General features: G+C 38.4%; 1 protein-coding gene across 3 annotated transcripts; it reads right to left on the bottom strand.

Annotated features, from left to right (window-relative positions):
- Positions 1 to 392: 392 nt before the first annotated feature.
- dqx1 (DEAQ box RNA-dependent ATPase 1) lies at positions 393 to 18,276 on the bottom strand. 3 transcript variants are annotated; one of them, XM_067483687.1, is made up of 12 exons: positions 17,974 to 18,275; positions 15,919 to 16,327; positions 15,134 to 15,327; positions 13,394 to 13,799; positions 11,121 to 11,423; positions 10,888 to 10,987; positions 9,475 to 9,633; positions 6,129 to 6,320; positions 4,532 to 4,654; positions 4,082 to 4,272; positions 3,149 to 3,339; positions 393 to 1,364 (listed from the first exon to the last, which is right to left on the bottom strand). In XM_067483687.1, the coding sequence occupies exons 2-12, from the start codon at positions 16,264 to 16,266 to the stop codon at positions 1,163 to 1,165; spliced, it is 2,409 nt and encodes an 802-aa protein (XP_067339788.1). In that variant the 5' UTR covers positions 16,267 to 16,327; positions 17,974 to 18,275; the 3' UTR covers positions 393 to 1,162. The 3 variants fall into 3 exon arrangements, with proteins under 3 accessions (XP_067339788.1, XP_067339789.1, XP_067339790.1); XM_067483688.1 differs by lacking the exon at positions 17,974 to 18,275 and adding an exon at positions 17,713 to 17,966; XM_067483689.1 differs by lacking the exon at positions 4,532 to 4,654 and having other exon boundaries at positions 17,974 to 18,276.
- Between the last annotated feature and the right edge of the window lie 576 nt (positions 18,277 to 18,852).

Genomic DNA, 18,852 nt, shown 5'->3' with positions numbered 1-18,852 from the left:
ACTCACGGGATAAACTGAAAGGACAAAAAAAAAAAAAAAAAAACCCCAAAAAATCCACACCGGTCATGTTGCCACTGAGGAGCTTCCAGACCTCAGAAACCTTTCTGCTGCTATGAGTGAGGCTTCTTCCCAAGTTGATATTGTGCTTCCTCCACAGTGGATGTGTTGCAGGAGAGTGGTTGACAAAATCCTTAACCAGTTAGCAGTTCTCCTCCCCTGCTGAACACAGCCCAGTTCATTAATAAATGAGCATGTGCAATGGCCTGAATTCAACATGAATAAAAGCAAGAATACTGAGAAATTAATCCATAAATTGCCAGAATTAGTTGTGTAGACAGTGACCACAGTGAAGCTCACTGAGTCAGTCATATGAGAACAATCAGTTGACATACTTCCAATATGAAAACCCACTTTTATTAGAAGCTCATTCTGTCCTGATGGATGAATCCTATTCAATAGGACATATTGTTTAACTTTACACAAGTTATTGTGTTCATTTTTGACACAAGGTCCGACAGAAAAAGGCAGAACAAAGATTTAAGAGGAAAATCCAAACATATATTGTGGACATAAACTATCAACAAGCAAAAAACAAGCTGTGTGCATCACGGCTACAGTATCTCAGCACAGGTCACAGCCAATCCTGAGAACCCAGATCTGCATAGAGGTTAAAGGTTGCACAGTAACAGCAGCTGAGCTCACCAAAAGGAGTAAGTGTTATTGCTTTTAACAAGGGTTTTTAAGCTTTAATGTCCTTTACTTTTTGAAATTTTTGTTCTTTTATTTAAAAATATAATTGTGTCACATCAAATGACACAGTTACACAGTGACAGTAGTGATACAAACTTCTGAGACTGGTTTCAGGAAATATTCTATAGAAAACATAAAAAACACATTAGAAAATACATTTTAAACCAGGAGAACAGCACAGCAAAGCATGAAGAATATGAAAAGGTTTCAAATATTTACCAGTCACTGTGTGGAAAATTTAACAACACATTGTTTGTACATTATTATTTAGTGTTTTTAAGGAAAAGTCACTTTTAAAATCACACATAAAAATGACTTCTAAATTATTCAAAGTACCAAATCTAATCTCAAACAATAAAGTGACAGATACATGTTTTTCTCCTGAGCAGCTTCATCTCATCATCTTTTTTTATTATTGGACAACACAGAGCTCAGTGCTGGACTGAGTTTCTCCCGTCCCATCACTGTCTCTGTGAGTCCTGCTATGATCAGCTGACACTCTGTCCTGCTTGTACCCATGAGGCTCGAGACTCTGCCTCAGCTCCATCAGCAGCTCTTTACCATCACTTGATGGTAGGTTTCCCAGGTAGTACATAGGGGCCAGCTCGACAAGCCTGCACCACAGGGGGGAAAAAAAATCACCAGTTAGCTGAAGGTGTTAATGGATTGTTATTAAGTATGGTAAGAACCGGCACTCTACAGACAAATGTTAAACCATGTAATGTTGTTAGTGGCCCTAAGAGAAAGGAACATTTATTACACAAATTTTTCCAACATTTTGGAAAATACACTTTTCTTCCAAGAGAGTGGTCAGTCACATGTTCGTATATTAAGTATGCTGCTGGACCTAAAATCACAAAGAATCTCACTGTACCTCAGATCGTCTGAATGAATAGAGCTAAAATTGTACTTATTCACTTTTTATTCAGCTTTTCACAAACTGATTAATTGGTTTATTTTATGATCAGTATGACCAACAAGAAGTTGGGATCCTGTGTAATGGGAATAATAACAACAACTGGTTTCTGTTTTCAGTCAATGTTGAACTAATGGCGTATGGAAACTCATTTCCACTTCTATTTCATAACAAACGGATGGCAGAAACATCTTGAAACTTCCGTTTGCATGGTACTTGTGCCCTTCCATCACTTATGATTATGTCAATGTGAAGAACGAACAGCAAAATGGAAGCTCAGTGCTCTCAGCACCAAACACAGTTGTTATCACACACATGATATGATAAACATGAACACTTTTTTTCTCAATTGACATTAAATGTCCAAAGGTGATTGATTATTAAGTTACAGCGCTCATGTTGAAAGGAACAAAGCGGGATACTTCCCAGTTTAGGATTTAATTAAAAGGATATCATTAAAGATGTCAATAATGTGTAAAGTACAGCATTGGAAATTAAGTCTATAAATAGGCATTGATCGAAATGTGTAGATTGATGAATATTTCAGATGGGAACCACAGATCCCAGATGAATATCTATACAATCGCAAAAAACAATAATGGTTTTCTGCATAAACTCGTCATGCAATGTGATCTGATCTTCACCAAAACCACAATTATCATCAAACACATTCTCTAAGCAAATTACAACACAACCACTATTTGTTGTTACATGTCATTATTAAACACACCCACAAGCAGCATCAGCTGATAAGAGCCATGCTTCACAAAAAACAGAGCTCTCAGAATATTTAATATTAAGAGTTGTTGGTTTTTTTGTAGCTGGAAAAGGAAACAGAGTAATCTGAGAAACTTAAGATATTCATCAGTACACAGTTACTGTAGACATGTTGTCTTTATATAGACACAATTTGGTATTGTGACTACTCTCGATAGAAGTGAGAACAATGAATTCCCAAATATAATCAAGGTATACTACAGGACAATGTCAGGGTGGCTGAAAGTTGAAAGAAGCTAGGTAATGCAGCAGGACAAATCATTGGAGTAAATTTACTACAAAATGGCTTTGGGGCCATAAAATCTGCATTTCAGAGTAGCCCAGTCAGAGCCCATACCTCAACCCATAAGAGATGCTCGGGAAGCAAGAGAACTGTTCACCCTAGACCTCTTAATGATAGAGCTACGCTGAAGCTGTTCTGGAAGGAAGAATGGTACAAAAATCTTCCTTCCCTTGTGCAGGTCTAATGCACAGCTACAGGAAGCACTTGCTTGTGATTATTATGTAATTAGTAAATCACATTTCATGACCAATTTGTGTAGAAAACCAGGAAATTGCAAATAGTGCTATAACTTTTTTCTTGCGACTGTTAACAGCTTAACCAAGAAAAGCATCTAAAATAATAAAAGGTGATGTGTTAAATCTTGTAAGTATCAAGTATAACATCAAAAGCATTTCTGTAACCAAAGTCCCCCTCTGACTCACATCTGAGGGTGGACTTCAGAAGCGATGCAAATGCAGTTATCGCTGGAGATCGTGAATTCATGGTAGAGGACCCAGCTGGGGGGTTTTGGGCATGGCTCGAGACACAAGTAGGAAGAGAAGGGATGCAGGTGAGCCACATGGCGGTGAGTTAGCAGGAGGTAGTTACCCGAGCCGTCCACATCATGAGCCACCTATGGAAGAATAGAACATTTGTCATCATACAAAGAAAGAGAAAACACAATGAATTGTGAAGAATTCATAAATGTAAAGAAACAAACCTAAGAAAAACTGTCCACATTGTCCTAAAAGTATTTATTCATTATGCAACTGATTAATTCAATGGCTGTCAATGGAATTTTCTCGTGGTCTGTACAGATTATCATGAATTACAAAAAACTGCGTGACAAAAATAAAAACCCTGAGACAGAGCAACCTGGTACACAACTCAAAACCACGGCTTCAATAAAACCACCAAGCTGTACTTAATATTTTAATACAAATCTTTGTGAAGGAGAAAAGAAAAAAAATGTACCATTTTTGAGCCTATTGAAGTATCTTAATTAGAACATGAATTATCTTGTTCAAAGATATTTACACCTATATAAGTTAAACAACATGGAACAAAGCACCTTTTATGTCTGAATACCCAAATTTTAAGTGAATTACAATATTGAAATGTGTGACTGACAGGCAATGTTTGTTATCCAGGTTTGTCTTGAGATTTCAAACAATAAATACTTTGAAAAGACCACCCTTGATTTTAGCCCTAGGATTTATTTGTTAAGACTTCCTGAATAGTCAAATGAGGAGCCTCTGCCATAGGCTTGAGTTTGCATAATAGCTAAAATTGTGAATTTTGGTCTGATATTAAAGGTTAACATAAACATAAATCAAAAGAAAATGTCTGGTTTTTGAAGAAAACAAAGCATTTACTTTGAGGAAGAAGCCTGAGATGAGAGCACGCTTTATATTAGTGCAGTTGTCCTGGCATCCAAAAGCAGGGGGAGAAACAGGAAGCTCTATTCTCTGCATTACATCCAGCAGCTCTGCCCTGATCACCACAGCCAGTCGTAAGGAGGCGTGACTGAGGAAGTTTGCTGTGCACCAAGCCTCATCCTGATTATCTGCAATAACACCACACACACAGCATTCACAAATTCAGGAAAGTCTTCTACAGTATGTATGGTAATCAACACAATAATAGCACTATTGACGTTTCCCCACTGTTAGGATGATGTTAACTTTCAGGACTTTTCTAGGATTCTCCAAACACAAAGCCAAAATTCTGGGATCTTTTCTGTTTGGCTAATAACAACATTGCTAATATTAAAGCCACAATCCCAAAATACAAACAAACAATGTATATGGGTAAAGTGTGCATACCATTTATGAAGGCGTTATAAATATTAATAAGTGTCATGTGGTCCCCTTCGGTGTGCATTAGATTTCGCCAGTGTGTAACAGCAACTTCTCTGTTGGGCTCTGCTGTTATGAAGCAGGAAGGGGCTGAAATCAGAATAGGTTTATTTTAGACAAGTACAGATGAAAATCTGCTGTTGTTGGTCGTTATTTAATCAGGTATGACAGTGCTAGAACAACATCAGGTCAAGGGCCTTTGGCTATGTGAATGAATCTTTTTCAACCCCAATTTTAAAAAGTTTCAAATCTTATTAACACATATTTTATTCACAATAGAACATAAACATCATATCAGATATTGAAACAGAGACATTTTACCATTTCATGGAAAATATTTGCTCATTTGAAAATTTGATGTCAGCAACACATCTCAGAAAAGTTGGAACTTGTTGCTGAAATATGCAGGGTCTTCACTGAAAGAGACGTTGTCTGGATGCGAGAATATGTTGCTCTAAAACATCTTCGTACTTTTCAGCATTGATGTTTCCTTCCCATATCTGTAAAATGCCCCCGCCATAGGCACTAATGCCCCCCACACCACCAAAGATGCAGACTTTTGAACTGTCCGCTAATAACAAGGTGGGTGGTCCCTCTACTTTTTAGTCAGTAGGACACCGTGACCATAGTTTCCAAAAGAATTAAACATTGTGTTTCATCAGACCACAGAACAGTTTTCCATTTTGCCTCAGACCATTTTAAGCTTTAACTGACATTTGTGGATTGCACAGTGAACTGAGATTACAGTGCCCATGCAGTGATGTCCAGTAGAGACTCATGCCTGTTTTTAATGCAGTGCTGCCTGAGGGCCCGAGGATCACGTGCATCCAGTTTTGACCTTTGGCCTTGTCCTTTGCACACAGAGAATCCTCCTGATTCTCTGAATCTGTTGATGATATTAGATACTGTAGACTTCACAGTTTTACTTTTTTTTTTTTTTATGCCGAATGACCTTCCTGAGGCAAACCTCCCCAATTTCTACCAGGCTTGGCCTGGCACTGCACAGCTGGGGATGGGAAAGGGCTGTTCGGGGTTCAGTCTCTTGCCCAGAGACACTTCGACATATGGCCGGGACCGGGGATCGAACCACTGCTCTATTGTGAATAGTTTATGGGTTGATGAGATTTGCAATTCATTGCATACTGTTTTTATTTACATTTTTATTTATGTCTTCCCAACTATTTTGAATTGGAGTTGTATGTTGTCTTATCTCACTGAATGCATTCATCATCTTGACAGTGCAAGAGTTTGCATCTCCTTGTTTTAAAATGACAATGAGTAAAGTAGTTTTTTTTCTATTACGATAATATTTATTACAGTGATCTAATACAAATGTTCCTTTTTATTATTTAATTAAGAGGTGTTTTTTTTTTTAAACCAAGGAAGATGCAAATTTTTTGCAACAATATAAAATTCACTATTGTACTACCACCTTCTTTTTATAAACTTCTTGACCTTTTTTTTTTTTACTTCTGATGATGCTGAATGAGCATTATTATGAGATTTATTAAGTTCCCACTACCCTTACTATAGATATGGCAAATAAGGACTTTTCTTTAGTTACCTGTGAGCATGGCAGCTATAGTGAGAAGTTCATCAACACAGTCATACTCGCAGGCAGCGATCAGAGCTTTAGCCAGCGGTGGCTCCAGCGGCAGCTCCGACATTATGATGCCCACCGCAGACAAGTTGCCATCATCATCCAGTGCTGCCAGGTAGTCTAAGTCCTCCAAGGCCTGCATTAGAGCTTCAGGTGCTGGGAACACATTTAAAATACATAAACAACAATTACTCCCACCAGTAAATTATAATTACTTATTAAATGTCTCTAAACGTTAAAAGAAAGCTATGTCCTACCCTCAATGTTAAACTGACAGAAAAACATGGAGTAAACATGGAGGAGTGGCTTCTGGCACTTAAGCCCAGAATGTTTTCTCAAAAAGATCTGAAACTTTCTTTTATTACTGCAGAAATTTCGCCACCCTACTGATTTCCCACAATGACCTTTGGGAAAAATTTAAATATCCCATAGCAGCAACTAAATATGGCCTGCGGATGAGATCATTCATGTTGTAATTAAGAGAGGATGCCTGTGGCTTTGCTGTGGTGAAGTAGAAATTGGATAGTCTCTCTTCTGTCAATAATGACAATTGGACAGGATATGCCAGTTATATTTTGTAAACTATATCAGTGAGCTCAGCATGATTTTGCTGCAGATAATCCATTCTATACAAAAGGGATTTAGGTTATTAGCCTAAGTCTACCACAGACAGAAAATGTGATTAGCTACAACTTCCAAATGGAAGTTCAGAGTGGGCTACAGCACATTTTTGCTAGCAGTTCAGCTGCTATGAAAGTGGTGACACCAAAGACAGTATTGATCCACTTAAGTGCTATTAAGAGCACTGACATCCAGCTTCAAAGTAACTTTCCTGCGGTGAAACCACAAGCATTGCATCTTAATTAGAAGATAAATGATCTTGTTCCTACGCCTTAGTAAGCTGTGGCCATGGGGTATTTTTTCTCCCAGATGTCACTGTGAGACTTCCGTAGTTTTGTTCTGTTTAAATAATAAATAAGTCAGAATTTGAGCTGGTTTCAAGCAAATGGTCAAACTGAATTTATAAAAGCACCTGTCCAACTGACTAACTCTTCCCTCTTCTACAGCTGTTGCAACTCAAAAATGTATTCACATATATATATATATACACACACACACATATATATATACACACACACACACATATATATATATATATACATACACATACATATATACATACACACACATATATACATACACATGCATATATACATACACACACACACACATATATGCATACATACACACACACACACACACATATATACATACACACACACACACACATATATACATACACACACACACACACACATATATACATACACACACACACACACACACATATACATACACACACACACACACACATATACATACACACACACACACACACATATACATACACACACACACACACACACATATATACACACACACACACATATACATATATACACACATATATACACACACACACACACATATACATATATACACACATATATACACACACACACATATATATATATATATATATATATATATATATATATATATATATATATATATATATATATATATATATATATATATATATATATATATATATGCGCCTTGAGATGACTTTGTTGTGAATTGGCTCTATATAAATAAAGTTGATTTGAATTGAATATAGTACATATCAGAAAATAAAGCAATTTCAATTCTGTTATTAATTTTGTTTTATCAAAAAAAAGAATAAATAAATAACAAAAATTAGTGATGAGACTACTGACAAAAGTACCATTAAGGTAGCTGTCAACATGAATGGCACTGCTAACATGGGTTCTCTTATTTTGACCTGTTGCCTCATCTATGCAGTTTGACATTGCAAGTGACTGAATATGCTAAATAGTAAGAATGCTGACCAATTAGCCTAATTTGTCACATAAACCTAATAAGTGAGCAAGTTCTGCTGTATTCTATCAGCAGCCTCCACAATCTCTACCTGTAGCAGCTACCAGTGGTCGATATATCAGAAGGAGAAGGGATTATTGAGTGAAAGGGACTTATAACTGTAATCACTAAGTCTGAATAGATGTGATTTAACATGTGATTAATTTCCAATATTTTACAATTAACTATTGCCAGTCTGTGATTAATCGCAATTAACATTTATTTTTCTATTTACAGGACTGCTGTCCCCTGCGTGCTAAAAATACATAAGACACGAGTTAGTGTTTTCCATTTATCATGTGTGTTGTTGGTGTGTAGAAAAAGATATTCATTTGATATTTGTGTGTAGAATTTTGATGCAAATACCATCTTGATTAGCACTAAAATTGTTTTGCAACATGTTTAATGTTTTGGTGATTCGGTATGTTAGTTATGTGGTTATTGTTTAGAGTTTTGAAAAAATAGCCTTATTTTTAAAGATATTGCCTAAAAGATTAGAAAAAAAAACATATTACATTTGACACCATAACTTGTTTGTGCCAACCACATCTTCAGGCTATGTGAGGGCTATGTGACTAAAAATAATAATAATAATAATAATCTCCTGGCCTTCTCAATCAGCTGACTTCAGTAGAAGTAAGATAATTTGGGACGCCTTTGACTACAAAGTGTAGGAAACACAGCCAACTTGCTCAGGCTTGTGGGAACTCCTGATTGTCTTTGCCATCCAAGTAACTACCTCATGGTGCCACTTCAAAGCATCACTCCAGCAGATAATTATTTAATTTGTCAAAAATATATAGCATTATTCACTTTGATAATCATCATGCTTCCCTCAAAAAGGAGAAAATTCTCTGTTTGAGACTATTTTTGATGACATCATATATAAATAATATCAAAGTACAGTGATAATGTCCATATATCAAATCTATTATTTCAGCTCTATCCCATGTCTGTGCCTTCTTTAAGTGGTCAGTCCCAATTCCACAGCATCCTAAATTTTGGTCAGCATCTCCTCACGACATCACCCAGAGGAGTTTTACATTCGGTTTTATGTTGAGATAATATCATCTGAGGGAGCTCTGGAAAAGCAGGTTGACCATGATCACAACCTCCATAGTGTGAGCAACAAGATAACATAATCTGAACTGAAGGTTCCTCCAAGTGATGTCATCTGGAGGCACTTTTCAGCCAGAAGAAGACAGATATGTTAATAGAACAAAGTCAGAGACACGTTTAAAAGGAGTATTGTATATTTACACCCTAAACTAAAGCCATGGGGATCAAGTTGAAAATTGGTGAACTTGCCCTTTATACTATCAAAGAAATACAATAAATAACTGTCGTCCGAAGTAGTTTCTATAGGTACCTGGTCTGTCCAGGAACTTGCACTGTCCCATGTCAGCAATATCAAGCCTCTTCAGCAACAGCACCAAGTGGCTGAGGTTTTCCTCTACCACGCCTGGACAATGAGACTCCCCCATCCCATCATCATACAGAGACTGGGGATATAGACGAAGACACAGCCCTAAAAAACAAAAAGAAAAGTAGTAACCAGTCACATAACTGCCAAATACTGTAGTTTTACAATTAGATGTATATGCATGAGATACATCTCGTATCACTATCATGTTTCATTAATTACTGATACTGTAGCTGGATTATAAAATTTGTATAAAATACCTTTATGCAACATTTAAAGGACCGTGTCTTTTAAAAACTGCATCATGATAATAATAATAAAGTCTGTTGCAGGGTTTTAAATACACGTTCACCAAAAGAGACCTGACCTCCCCCATAACTAAGACAATCTTAAGTTAGGTGGTCTCAAAAACTGATTAAATATCCATCAACATTTCATTACAGTAACAAAATCATTTCTTTTTTCAGTTTCTCACCTGTCACCAATGGCATACATAACTGATCATTAGGTGTGGGGATGTTGTGGATTTATTTTTAGGTCATAATTCTCAAATAGCAACTTGTGTGAAACTGTGTGCAGAGGTGGTACAAGTACACAAACTAAACACCCAAGTAAAAGTGCAAGTATTGGGTTAAAAAAAATCTCCACTACAAGAACCACGTCAAATCTTTAACTGAAGTAAAAGTTGATTATCTACCTTTAACTTAAAGTACAAAGGTAAAAGTGCTTCACTACGAAAACAATACTTATAATAATATTCATACAAAACAGTAAATGATAAAAAAAAAAAAACAAGATCACTGCTGGTAAAGGTTGAGCTGATTTTAACCACTTTATGGTTTCATCACTTATCAACACATAATGAGACATCAGCATTTACAGGATAAATTATAAAGGATTAGTCGTAATGGTTTTATATTAAATCCAGCAGGTGGTGTGAATGTTGTGCCTAATCACTGAACAGTCTTCTTAGGGCTGTAAGACAGCTTGTAAAACAGTTTATTTAAGGGAAACATGCAAAGATGATTCACATTCACATCGCTGTCTGGCAGCAAATTTGCACCTTTACTATAATTTGCAAATTACACGGCATTAACAGTGCAAATACAAACTGAAAGGCATTAAAAGCACAAGTCACTTTCAGATGACAGTATGAGAACAAGACATTTCATTTCCCCTAAACAGTGTCTCCTCCATTTGTCTCTCGTGTCATTTCCTCACATCTTTGTAGGAGATACTAAGATGCAAGTGTGAGGACAGAGAAGCCAATTTAAGGTGATGGAAAGGACCCTTAGTGTTTAGAAAATGTCTCTGTGCATCAGCTGGTAACCAGAAATGCAGCAGTGACCTCTTACCTACCTGGAAGGTGACTGTTTACCCTCTGAGCTCTCATGTCAGCCTGGTGTTTGCTTATAGTCCTCAGGAACTGTGAGTTTGCCCTTATTTGTGGGTTGTAGATCTGAGACAGAATATGAAGTATACATATAACTTGGTTTTTATACGATAGCCTGAATATATTTAATATCAAACAACTCCAGCTATCAGTACAATTACGGTCTGTAAAATATCTAAAATATCACACATTAACTCACAGCTTTAAGTTGAAGACCTGTGTCTATGACATAGCGAATGGCTGGCAGGGTGAAGGAAGCCTCTGCTAGCGTATCAGTGAGGATAACCTTCCTCTTGACTCCTGAACTCTCAGCTTTTAGTGCAGAGCTGCCACCCACACCCTCTGAGTTGTTCTCACTCGTAGAAGATTCGGGATCTGATTCATAGACCCTCTGGGTTTGTCCACCTAGCCCTGGATGGAGAGGGAGGATCCTAAGAAGACCAAGCTGAGGACTCAGAGCTACACACTCCTTTTCCAGTAGTGCCACACATTCATCTATTTCCTACACAAAACAGTGAAAAAAGGAGAGAAGGGAAGCCATGGTTTAATCTTTCAAACATCTACACACATCTCAAAGCATCCAATTCCATGAGCAAACAAAAAGGCACTAGTGGCCATTGCACTTTGCTGATTTTCATACATTTATGAAATGTGACCTAAACTTCAGCAAAGTCACAAAAACATTGTTTTTAGCTGTAAAAACAAGCAATCATGATTGCACACAAAGTGATGGTGGAAAACATAATGGCAACACTAGGCTTCTGATGGCACTGAATGTCAGCTGGAGTCAGGTGTTAGCAACCCTGGACTCCAATCTATGAAACAAGAATGGAGATGTGGTTTAGAACTACCTTGACTCATAAAACCACTTAAACAGTGTAAGTGTGCTATTCACAAGCAGATCTGAGAAGAGCTATGATCAAGAGTTTTGCATGATGCAAATTTGCATAAAGCTGGAAAGCCAAAGTGTTAATCTCTAAGAGTTTAGCAGATATCATCCACAGTTAGATATGTTGTCTATAAATAGAGATGATTTGGTACTGTGATGAGTCTCAATAGAAGTGGGTGCTCAGCCAAGATCACTCCAAGGACACAACACAGAATGTTCAATGTGGTTAAAAAGAACCATAGAGTAACAAGAAAAGACTTAAAGGACTGCAAATGGTGCCATTATTTTATGGGAACCATGACAGCCAGTGAAGGAGCAGCAGGTGTGGTGATGTTGACAAAAAGGGAGGGAAATTAGCACGGGAGACACACTCAAGTTCAATATGCACAGATAGATTTGCACAAGTTATACTGTGCCTGTGTTTTGTATACACTGTTCTTTGCTAGTGTGTGTGTGTGTGTGTGTGTGTGTGTGTGTGAGAACCAGGACACCAGACACCAGACATATTACACAAGAGGCCTCTCAGGCTGAGGTGTCCTTGATTCCCTCCTGTACAAAACAAAGATGGTGAAACTCACCACAGCACAGAGCACAGGTTGGTTTGACCTTTTGTTCAAAAGACACAAAGAATACACTGGAGAAATGAATATGTTTGTACCATGTTGATACCTACATCTATTACTATGATAGATTTATCGATATTCACTATGCCTACATTATATACCTGCCCTCTCTTAATTGTTTCAGGAAGCATCGGACCAATAGCAGATGATCGTTGGCTAGAGACAGTGGTAACATGTTTGTCTCTTCTCGGAGCACAGAAAGAAATTTCATTTTGTCCTGTTATCAGTGTAAATCGTGGAAACAATGTTAGTTAGTGACAGATAATCTGAGTTGTTGGAAATTTAAACTAGTAAAGAAGTAGCCTACATAATCGGAAGAGTAAACCTTTTTAAGCATTAGTCCTATACTGTAGGTGAGCTGTTACATGTACAGCATAGCCCTCTGCAGGAGCCTTTGCATATTACCATACTTGTGCATTATGTTTTTAATTCATTTATTAAAAAGAACCCACAAAGTGTTACCTCTGTGAGCACTGACCAAACTGAATCTTCATCAAATTTACCACAGGATCCTATAAAAACAACGCTGTCATTCCATTTAATATAATCCTGAAATGCTCAGGAAGATCTTACACAAACACAACATCTGTGCTTTTCAAACACAGCAACATACTGAGAGATGGGGACTTGTCCATCTTGAAGACAAAAAACCCAGACATAATCAGAGCAATGCAGTACATGTATATGCAGTTCAATGCAGTGATGAATATAAAAGAAGAAGTGCCGTACTAACACATGGCACACAGGAGAACTCACCAGGGACAAACTTAGCAATCAATCCAAACAACTTCTATCTGCTGAAAACCAATGTATATGCGTATTTATTAGTATTTTTAATTGATTCTGGTCAAACATCTTGACATTTTACTACCCAGCACTAGAAATCCAGTGTTATAAATGTGCATAAATCTTACAAGGGGGTTTAATACTTATATAGGCACTGGATATTAAAAGTTGTACCTGTGCACTGGCCAAAAACACCATCACATCTCCTTCCTCTCCTCTTCTGTGCAGATCCAACACCATGTGACAGGCAGCTGCCACAGGCTCCTTTCCAGATGACAGCTCTCTGTACAAAATCTCCACCTTGTTCACGTCCACATCTTGGTTGCTGTTACTAGGGTCCAGAATGAGGTGAGGGACAGAGGGACCAAGGAAGGCAGAGAGACGAGGTGCTAGTGTCGGGTGAGTGAGGAGAACCACCCGGAAGTTGTCTGGCCTCTGGCGACAGACATCACACAGCAAGCCAAGCAGCACGTCAGTGGCCACAGTGCGCTCCTGGAGTTCATCCAACACAACAACACTGTACTGATGAAGCAGAGGGTCTGACATCATTTCCTCTAGCAGCACATGGTCACCAACAAACCTGGAGAGAGTGAAACAGATGAAGGAAACCTTTGAACTAATGGATTTTTTTTTTTTTTTTTTTTACACAAACAAAAATACCCTTTAACATTGAAACATGGCTAGAAAATGTAGACATGAGCCTCTGAACTGAAATGATTTGTTCCATTATTCCTGGGTATAGGACGGATCAGTTTTCAGTGACTGTATTGCAGATGAGAATGCTTCACTGTGACGTTGAACAGCAAACTTTAGGGGAGAGAACAAAAAGTCAAGGTGTGGCTGTAAGCAAAAGAAAGGCCACGTAACATTATCCTAAAAAAATAAAAGATCCAATGAAGCTGTCTACAGGAGAGGAGAATCTTACTTCACATAATACAAATCAGCAGGACAAATGAACAATGAGAGACAACAAGCGTATTATAAGTAACAATATTTTGATGAAAGATTTGTACAACTTTTTAAAGTAGGTCCAAATTATCCCCAAGGAGTATAAGATTTTCAAAAGCAGGTCTTGTGCCAACGAACACCCCAAGGAACATATAAGCAAAGAAATGGTTTGACAAGTTGGGAACTACACTCGTTTCATCTTAGAGTGGAATTTCCCTGATTGTCAAGTTGCATCCTACTGTTCTAGTTAGTTAGTTTATGTATATGAATAGTATTAAACTTTCCTCTGCCTTCCACAATCTAAAATTACTTTCTGCTACTTGCTAAAAAGCTCCTCAGGATGACATCATCTAGAGGCATATTTTTTTCTGTTCTGATACTATCTGGTTACTCATACTAGCGAGTCTGTAGTCTTGGTCAGCATGCCCCTCCAAAACTCTTTTAGATGATATCAACTGAACTGAAAAACTCATAGTGTATCAGCTAAAAGTACAGACATATTTAATATAGCATAGTAAAGGCAAGTGAAGTTTTATACAATTCGACTACATGTACTCCTTTAAGTAGGGCAACAGGAGGTCATCCTTTACTGAGAAGATCAGTACCACTCTCCTGTCTGTACAAATTAACTTGAGGCAGTACTCAGTTAACCTAGCTTAGAACATAAGGACTAGAACCTGATTTCAATGCTCAGAAATATCTAATATTACCTCTAAGACTCATTTATTAACTTACTGTATACAGTATGTAAAACTAGTGGTGGTTTTATAGGGACTTATATGAGAATTATTTCTCTCTGGGCACAGTGACTTGCTGGAATCCTGTCATTGCTGTGAAGCTGCCAAGCAACCAGCAAAGTCTTCAGAAAGTCACTTCACCTAGGGACAGAGCTCAGGCCAGTTACTGCCAGCCTTTATTGCAGCCTAAGCCAACACCCTGCACCCTGCACTGGCCATCCATGCTAACCTGAGGAGGGTGTCTGGTGTACAGCTGTCATCATGAGACACCCTGTAGCCCACCTCCAGACCCAGGCTGAGGTCCATCTCATCAGCCACACAGAGGGCCAGGCTCATTGCTGCTACTGAATAAGGCTGTGAACAACACACCAGCCCCTGAGAGAACTCAAAAGACAAAGCATACTCCACACACCACTGTGGCACCTGCAGAGAGGAAAGGTGAAGAAAAGAAAAAAAAAAACAGAGGAAGTGTGTTAGACATCCCGTAATTTTACTAATGTTATCATCTAGGTTCCAGGTGTGAAAAGCTAAAACTAGAACCGTAGCTAAAAGAATCATAATGGGACTATACCTCACACCACAACGTCATTTCAAATATGACAATTCAAAACAAATTCAGTGGGCTTTTCCATTACATGTAATCATTTATTCCACTGTTTTTTTTTAATATAAAATATCAATTAGAGGTGTTAAGTACTTTTGCTCACGTACTGTACTTTGTTGGCTGACCATCCTGCAATAAATCCTCCTCTATGAAGATGATAGTTCAGATTTGGTTGAAATCTAAGATACATTTCGCATTTTTCAAATTGGCACATTTAATTTAAACCTTTTTAAAGTGTGTTATGGGAATATTTCAGTCACATCAATAACACAGCTAACTTTCCTGTTTATAGCGTTTAACTAGAATTACAAGAAGAACTTTCACATTGAATATGTCCAACATTTATTTTGAGACTGAGCTAAATAATTAAGGGGACTACGGTGCCTGTAGTCCTGCCGTTTACTGCTTACCTGGGTGCTTTTTCCAGCTCCACTGGGTGCACTGAGAAGCACCATGCTGTGTCTCTCCAGGTGTTCCAGTAAACTCTTCCTGAGGCTCCAAACAGGCAACTTCTGCCTCTCTTCCAGCAGGGAGTAATAGCGTGAAGAGAAGGGCAAACCATCATATGGGTTCACCTCTAGGTCTCCCAGCCCTTCTTCCCCACCTTCTCCTCCACCTTCACCTCCATCGCCTTCATTGTCCAAATCCCCACTCAGGAGGGAAGATATGGACATGGAGTCAAGGACTGTGGAAGGATGCAACCGGGACCCCCGGGAGAGGGATGTGGTGGAGTGTTTTGCTGGTGGTGATGACATCATCAGTTGTGTGTGAGCATTAGGAAGGAGTAAGGGGCCGGTTCACAGAAAGGCCAGAGATTACCTGCAAAGAGGTCACATGAAGCAGTGGTAGGAGTCAAGAGGAGATAATGACACACCAAGTGACAAAGCAATAACACTTTCCACAAATGTGTAGTAAGGTAGATGTCAGGGGCCTCACTTCTTGTTTTTACTAAACTTTTTCTCCATCCCCTCAATGTGCCCTTCACAGAAACATATAGGTTGTTTAGTGTTTAAGCGTGGAATGTTTGTGTCCACCCAGATGCAAAGGCAATCAATAACAGAGTAACTGGAAATAAGTTGAAATAAGTTTCTGTTGTGTGTCAGAGAGGCCCACAGCATTAGCATTGGTGGGCCTAAAATAAAGTCATAAAAGGAAGAGAGTCACTCTGAGCCTGCAACTACACAGCTCTTCTGTGCTCTATACACAGCAAAATGTGTGTGTATGTATTTTATACACCGCTGATTGCAGTAAGTGTGACAAAACGTGAACAGCAAACTATGTCAACGGTTAAAGATTAAAGATCAAGGTTTGTCGAGCTGGAGCTGTTTTTATGTGGGGTCAGGTGCTTAACTGCAATAATAATTTAGTATTTAATAGGTCAAAATATTTTTTTATTAAAAAAATATAATATTTTTATATTAAAATGTTATTGCTGATCAGTGTACTGTATGCTTACTTATCTGTTATAGATTAATCTAGTGCATTACAGTAAATATATAAAAAGTAGTAACTTAATCACAGTGTTGTATCATGCGAGGATACTTAAAGCCTTGGAGCACTCTAATCCACCACAACATCAGGACCACCTGGTTTCGATGTGGTGGGAGGCAGGAGGTCACCATGGGCACCGACTAGGTGGCTGCTACACAGCCCCATACACACCAGGCTGTGATGCACTGTGTGGTTTGACACATGACACAATCACGACCAACATTAAGTTTTTTTGGATCAGACATTTAAAAAGTGAAAAAGTACGTTGGTGGAGTCGATAGGTGACCTACATACTGCAAAATGCTACTTCATGGCTGAGACTGATGATGAAAAATCTGGAAAAAAAACCTTTCAACATTTAAATTTCCTCATGAATTAACAGTTGTGTGAAGAACAGAGAGGGGTTAAGGGTTGAGATAATAACGTTAGATAAAAAACAAAGTGTTTTTTCACTACATTCGGATATTACAAAAGGATATTTTCACTACCTTTGCTGTTTTTGTTAAGACTGGGCGACATATTATCCCATTGCTACATCTGGGGCGATACCAATATAATAATATAGGAATCAGCCACGGGTGGAGACACAATTCCAGTTTGTGTCACGTCACTACAAAACAAAGGATGCTCTCGACGCTTGTGACTCTTTTCTAAGGTGCACTACTGCTGTAAATTTGAATAAATTAATATGTGGGCCAGAATGTAAAACTCACATTATGTCTGTTCCGAATAATCCGGTCATCCAGGTGAGGACATATGTGCTAACGACGCTTCCCCCTCAGTCTCTCAGCCCAACAACAAGCTCCTCTTTTCTCATTTGTTATCTCTATTTGCCATTTAAATGGTGCCAGGGCAAACGTGTCAGCTGACAGCCACAGAGGCTGAACGAAACAACGGAGAAACACACAGAAATTGCCAAACTACGCAGGGGAAAAAAGAAACGGATCAAAGAGTGGAGCAGTATCCGAAGCTACCTGTGTGACATGTCAGCAGACAGGTGAAGAAAGCTAACAGAACCAGTCCGCCCTCAGCCCGCTGTTGTTGAGTCCCGCTCACTCCACTCTGCCGTCTGTTCTCTCTCAACCCGCCTTCACATGCCTGACAACAGCTGGGGAAAACATGGACGACAGTTGTTTGCCGTCTATTTCTGTGAAACCTTATAGGTCTGGTTATTTCCTGGCTGCTGTAAATGATAATAAAAGACGCAGGCGTTGCCTGGTTGCTTCAGTCTGTCGCCGCCATGTTTGGCTGCCTAGCTGTCAAACCTTGTGTTGCATTTACGGCTCCTCGTACATCGCAGAATGTGGTTTGGCACCTGCCCTGTCCCAGTGGGGAAAAGGTTAATTTAACGTTGTACAGCATTTATTAGTGATTTTAACTTGTTTGTTTAATATACCCAAATATGATTGTATTACAATACCTCAAAAAACTTGTATGTATACAGTAATTCAGTACAATCTGGCTATGTGTTGAAGGGTCAGGTGAGCACGTTGCATAGCAGCCATTGGTGTGTGAATGGGTGAATGAGAAGCAACATTACAAAGCGCTTTGGATAAAAGCACTATATTAGGGGGCTTTTACCACTTTATACGAAGTCCAGGTACTACATAAGCTGCAGTAAAGACAATATACTTTGTATTTTATAAAATTCTGGGGTGCAGTAAGTGTAAAAATATCATTACAAATATATATTCCTAGTGAATATTTCGAGCAGATGACTGTTACTGGTCGTGATGGTCTTAGTCTTTATGGATGGATGGAGGTGCAGATAACAGTAGTCAATAATTTACGTAATCTGGCCAGTAAAAGTCCAACAGCTATTGTGCTTTATATCAGTGGTTCTACTAATGTTC

This window comes from Channa argus, chromosome 18 (genome assembly GCF_033026475.1).
Source record: "Channa argus isolate prfri chromosome 18, Channa argus male v1.0, whole genome shotgun sequence".
NCBI classification, from domain to species: domain Eukaryota; kingdom Metazoa; phylum Chordata; class Actinopteri; order Anabantiformes; family Channidae; genus Channa; species Channa argus.
This window is presented reverse-complemented; position numbering and strand designations above follow the sequence as displayed.

What these genes read in the sequence shown, in the direction of transcription:
- dqx1 (XM_067483687.1), bottom strand. Translation starts at nt 16,266, where the DNA reads ATGATGTCATCACCACCAGCAAAACACTCCACCACATCCCTCTCCCGG. An exon ending in TATAGCTGCCATGCTCACAG is followed by an intron (nt 4,655 to 6,128) that starts GTAACTAAAGAA and finishes TTCTGATTTCAG; the next exon opens with CCCCTTCCTGCTTCATAACA. An exon ending in TTATAACGCCTTCATAAATG is followed by an intron (nt 4,273 to 4,531) that starts GTATGCACACTT and finishes GTGTTATTGCAG; the next exon opens with ATAATCAGGATGAGGCTTGG.